General features: G+C 40.4%; 2 protein-coding genes across 2 annotated transcripts; both read left to right on the forward strand.

Moving 5' to 3' along the window:
• The first annotated feature begins 35 nt into the window (after nt 1-35).
• Nucleotides 36-476, forward strand: LOC122035273 (secreted RxLR effector protein 161-like). Its single transcript, XM_042594692.1, has 2 exons — nt 36-209; nt 273-476. Exons 1-2 carry the CDS (start codon nt 36-38, stop codon nt 474-476), a joined length of 378 nt encoding a protein of 125 aa, XP_042450626.1.
• Nucleotides 477-3345: 2869 nt separating this feature from the next.
• On the forward strand, nt 3346-4435 carry LOC122033442 (23 kDa jasmonate-induced protein-like). The gene is made up of 2 exons (XM_042592458.1): nt 3346-3855; nt 3947-4435. Exons 1-2 carry the CDS (start codon nt 3412-3414, stop codon nt 4235-4237), a joined length of 735 nt encoding a protein of 244 aa, XP_042448392.1. The 5' UTR covers nt 3346-3411; the 3' UTR covers nt 4238-4435.
• The last annotated feature ends 1565 nt before the right edge of the window (nt 4436-6000 follow it).

A 6000-nucleotide genomic window follows, 5' to 3' on the forward strand; every position in this document is an offset into this window, starting at 1 on the left:
TCAAGATGGAAGATTGTAAAGCCACAAAACATCCGATGGAACCCAAGACACAGCTGCATAAACACTTGGAAGGGACTCCAGTTGACGCCATGGAGTACAGGCGCATTGTTGGTTGTCTGAGATATTTGCTACAGATACGGCCTGACCTATTATATTCTGTCGGAATGGCGAGCAGATACATGGAGAGGCCTACAATCATACATCACAAGGTGCTCAAATAGATTCTCAGGTATTTGAAAGGTATAATTCACTTTGGACTTGTTTACATGAAGGGACCTCAGGAAATTGATATATTTGGCTACTCGGACAATGATCTAGCCGGCGATCTAGATGGGAGGAAAAGTACAAGTGGAATGACTTTCTATTTTAATAAAAGTTTGGTGTTCTGGAATTCACAGAGGCAGAAGATAGTGTCACTTTCATCTGGTGAGGCAGAGTTCATGGCAACCACAACTGCAGCCTGTCATGCTTTATGATTAAGGAGCCTTGCTAGTGAGTTAATTGGTGTAGGGCCAAAGCCGGTGACTATGTTTGTTGTGGCAATGACAAACAATCATATGGCAATGACAGGACACATCATTACCACATGGGATATTTTGGATAATATGTCGTGCCACGGAATAGAGAGGAATTCCCAATGGATTTCATACAAATCATTTTCTAATTCACCACCAAAGTATTATTGTCATGCAAAATGAAGCACCATTCTAGAACAGTGGATCCTGTCCGTTGGATTGCATCTAATGACTTCTCTTCGTTCAATTATTTTTGGAGAAGGTTTTTCCCATTTCAATTATGTATTTATTAGGTGGTCCTCCATTTCAATTATTTTCGGAGAAGTTAATGCCACGTTTTTCCCATTTCAATTAATTAATTATTTATCAGTAAGTGAGTGGTCCCTAAATTTCAATTATTTGTTGGATAAGTTATTCTCACGTTGTTTTCCCATTTCAATTCTTTATTTATTAAGTGTTCCCTCCATTTCAATTATTTTCGGAGAAGTTAATGCCACGTTTTTCCCATTTCAATTACTTAATTATTTTTGGAGGATACAAATCTAGGGCTCAGATTATATTGAACCATGTTGACTCGTGTGTAAGTATAATTTACGTGCGGTGAATGCCGGACCGATCGGGGTATGTTTATTAATCGATCATTAATTTTGCTGTTCATTTGAACTCCTATAAAAGAAGGCTGTGACTACATGCAAAAGGGTTACAAACGCGAAAAGCTGAAGCTCTCCACCTGCATTCCCCCTCCGACTCTGTACGGTAATTCCTGCTTGGCGAAGTGCCTTTGATAGAATATTCTATAACAGATTTTTGAGACGGAATATTCTGTTTCAAACATTCTTTAGAAACAGAAAAATGATTTTCAGAGACAGAATTTGTTATCTCTGAAGTCCTATTTTCTTGTAGTGATGAAGAGGCCTACAATCATGCATCACAAGATGCTCAAACAGATTTTCAGGTATTTGAAAGGTACAATTCACCTTGGACTTGTTTACATGAAGGAACCTCAGGAAATTGGTATATTCGACTACTCGGACAGTGATCTAGCTGGCGATCTAGATGGGAAGAAAAATACAAGTGGAATGATTTTCTATTTTAATAAAAATTTAGTGTCCTAGAATTCACAGAAGCAGAAGACAATGTCGATTTCATCTTGTGAGGCAGAGTTCATGGCTACCACAACTGTAGTTTGTCATGCTTTGTGATTAAGGAGTCTTGCTAGTGAATTAACCGGTGTAGGGCCAAAGCTGATGACTGTGTTTGTTGTGGCAATGGCAAACAATCATATGGCAATGACTGGACACATCATTGCCACATGGGATATTTTGGATAATATGTCGTGCCACGGAATAGAGAAGAATTCCCAATGAATTTCATACAAATCATTTTCTAATTCACCACCAAAGTATTATTGTCATGCAAAATGAAGCACCATTCTAGAACAGTAGATCCTGTCCGTTGGATTACATCTAATGACTTCTCTTCGTTCAATTATTTTTGGAGAAGGTTTTTCCCATTTCAATTATGTATTTATTAGGCGGTCCTCCATTTCAATTATTTTCGAAGAAGTTAATGCCACGTTTTTCCCATTTCAATTAATTAATTATTTATCAGTAAGTAAGTGAATGGTCCCTAAATTTCAATTATTTTTTGGATAAGTTATTCTCACGTTGTTTTCCCATTTCAATTCTTTATTTATTAAGTGTTCCCTACATTTCAATTATTTTCGGAGAAGTTAATCTCACGTTTTTCCCATTTCAATTACTTAATTATTTTTGGAGAGTGTAAATCTAGAGCTCGAATTATACTGAATCATGTTGATTCATATATGAGTATGACCTATGTGCATCGAATGCTGGACCGATCGGGATATGATTATTAATCGATCATTAATTTTGCCGTTCATTTGAGCTCCTATAAAAGGAGGTTACGACTACAGGCAAAAAGGTTACACACGTGAAAAGCTAAAGCTCTCCACCTACGTTCTCCCTCCGTCTCTGTACAATAATTCTTGCTTGGCGAAGTGCCCGTAATAGTAGCCGGGTACTTCTCAGTTCGCCGTGACCACCTTTGATTGGTGGGAATCACGATTAGCCGTTGTATCCTGGGAAACAGACGATCCAAGAAAATCTCGAAGCACATTCGGAGATGGGGCGAATCTGTTTTAAGGAAATTGCGTTCATCGCAGACCTCGGCAGAAGCCCTGCAACTCAGTCGACAACAACTCACTCGGCAGAAGCCTTGCAATTCGGTCGACCTTAAGCTTCGCTCGGTCGACCTCCTCACTCGGTCGGCAATAAGCCTCGCTCGGTCGGCACTTGGCACTCGATGGTCGGCACTCGGCAATCGGCACTCGACGATCAACAGTCGACAGATATCAACTCCTATTGACAGACTGAGATTATCAAATCAAATCATTTCAACATATAAATTAAATTTAAATTTATATATTTAAATTCGGTTAAACCCTCAAAAATCTCCGAGTACATATTAATTTTTTTTCGAACAGAAGTTAATGTCTTTTTTCCATTTCAATTAATTATTGATTTATCAGTAAGTAAGTGAGTGGTCCCCCATTTTTGGAGAAGTTATTGTCACGTTGTTTTTCCCATTTCAATTATTTATTTATTAAGTGGCCCCTCCATTTCAATTATTTTCGGAGAAGTTAATGTCACGTTTTTCCCATTTCAATTAATTAATTATTTATCAGTAAGTGAGTGGCCCCTAAATTTCAATTATTTTTGGAGAAGTTATTGCCACGTTTCACAATAATTAATTGAGCATGGAAATTTATATATTATCTGATTCCTCTATAAATACACGATGCTGCACACACTTCCTTACAGAGCAATCCGAAGAAGAAAAAAACATTTTCTCTTGTTGATATATAGAATTAAGCATGGCGACCAACGTGTTTGGGAATCCAGTGACGGATGAAACAGTGAGATTAGTTTCTCCGAACATCACTCAAATCACCGCCCGAGACAGAGCAAGAGTGGCTTTGCAGTATATGAACGCAGAAGAGAAAGCGACGAACGTGAGTCGGTTTGTGCACAACCTGAAGGAGGCTTACGGCACTGGAACCTCGACGCTTGGCATGATTTACAATGCCACCGGAGGTAATCTAACATTTGATCTCAATCACACTTGGGAAGGCGCTGTTTGGCATTCTCCTTACGCTCAAATCATTCAAAATGGGCAATGGGCTGGATTTCTTCACGTCCGTGATAGGCTCATCGGTCCTTCGAAAGAAGCTATTGTGTACAGAGGGGTGAACAACGACGGAGCCGGCCGTGATTGGATGCTGGCTTGGAACACATCCCGCATGAATTATCAGAATCGCGTGAGTAGTATATATAATTAATTAAGCTTAACTACTACTAATTAATTAATATTATATTGATTATTAATGTTCGATCGTTTGGTGCGTGCAGGTGTACGCTGAAATCCGTACGCCCGGTGAATTTGGTTCGGCGAACTGGAACGCCATTGATAGTAAGATGGATAGTCAAACGAATAATTACTCTACCACCGCGCTCGGAGGCTTCGCCAGTGCGTCGATCGGCGCAGGCAGTTCGCCGGAATTTGTGGGAATAATGTCCTTGGATGATTTGGGATCCAATTTTATGGCGATGGCCAGTGATGTTAGCGTCGTCTCGCAGTCGCTTGATTCCAAGTATGTGGATGATGTTGATGGAGCCGATGAAGAACCTCCTGCTGAATAATTAGCTTGAAGCTGGCTGGCTGTCTGATTAGAAGCACTACTATATATATTCCTAAGAAAATAAAATAATAAGAATAATAATAATCATAAAGCACTCGATCGAGCAGTACTGTTAATTAATTATCTGTGTTGTGTTTGGAAGGAGATGATAGTGCATGTTGTGTGTATCCGAATATGAATCTATGATGTTTGAAATTAATGATTAAGGATATTAGAAAGGCTTATTAATGACTCGTTCGACAATATAATCTCGAACGATCGAGCAGGCATTTGAACCTAAGTCGCTAGAAGGGACCCGGCTTAACACGGTTGGTAGAAGAAGCCCGAACGAGCATACACATAACTCGCTCGGTAATATAATCGCATGCGACCGAGCAGGCATACGAACCTAAGTCGCTAGAAGGGACTCTGCTTAACGCGGTCGGTAGAAGAAGCCGGACGAGCATACACATAACTCGCTCGGTTATGTAATCTCGATTGACCGAGCAGGCATACGAAACTAAGTCGCCGGAAGGGACCCTGCTTAACCCGGTCGGTAGAATAAGCTCAGACGAGCATACTCATAATTCACTCGGTAGTGTAATCTCAGGCGGGTATACCAACACACACTTTTTGGAGGCTGTTAATATAAAATTGACCTGGTAAAATCTGGCAGGGCATAAAGACACTAACCTTTGTTAAATCTCATAAACATAGCCCGTAAGGAGTGTTACAACCAAATATAGGTGATGTATGAATAATATACAATCATATGGCAACCTGGTTGGAAACGGCTTCTAGAAACTTCTTTAAATGTGTGCTAGACGACAAAGAAGGTACATTTAGGATACGAAAAAGATTCCTTAAACTATTATTGCACGTACTTACGTTATCTCATAACAAACTCTAACAAATCGAGGTACACTTTATGGCTACGGAGGTTATATGAAATGATATAAAAAGGGGAATCCTCTCCGTTGGCGAGGTATGCGTGCAACACCATCACCGAAACCCTAATTTCATTCCAGTTTCACCATGCTTCTTCTTTTTCTTCTTCCCACCTAGAGTAGAGGAGACTGACTTGAGCATCGGAGGGCCTAGCCAGGGATTCCCACCCCGGTCTTAGGTCATTGACATCTTGTTGATTGGTTGCATGGTGTGCAGGAGGTGATAGCATCGGTCGAAATCGTGAGCTATTACGGTGCTCTAATTCATCGGAATCTTCCCTAGATCAGCTTTGGGTTTCTCCGATCTAGCTTCGACTTTCTATTCTCACCTCTGGGAGGTATTTTTTGATTAGATTTCTTCGGGATCTGCTTTGGTTTTCTCAGATCCGTTGTGATTCCTCTTCCCTAGAGCCGTCATCTACTTACTCCCCGAAGTCTTCACCCACTGTCTCTAGCTCTTCATCGAGTCACACTCTCAGACAGGATCAGAAGCTAATGCCACTCAAAAAATTCAAAGGATTGAGGTTAATGTCATTCATGAATGGCCTCCCATCCTAGTATATGAGGAGAAAGAAGAGATACAAATTCAAGAGGGTCGTCCAGAAGACACTACTCATATAGCAGCTGACCTGACTCCTGAGCTCAAGACTGAGATGATTCAGTGCTTGGCTTGTAACAGTGACGTTTTTGCTTGTGTTGTGCCCAAAGGATGTCCACATATCTCCACAATGGCATGATATTGTCCACTTTGGTCCTAGACCCTCATGACTTTGCTCTTGAGCTTAACCAAAAGGCCTCATGCCAATGGAGATATCATATATCCTTTTTAACCCCATGA

The sequence above is a fragment of the Zingiber officinale genome, chromosome 11B (genome assembly GCF_018446385.1).
Source record: "Zingiber officinale cultivar Zhangliang chromosome 11B, Zo_v1.1, whole genome shotgun sequence".
In the NCBI taxonomy this organism is placed as follows: Eukaryota; Viridiplantae; Streptophyta; class Magnoliopsida; order Zingiberales; family Zingiberaceae; genus Zingiber; species Zingiber officinale.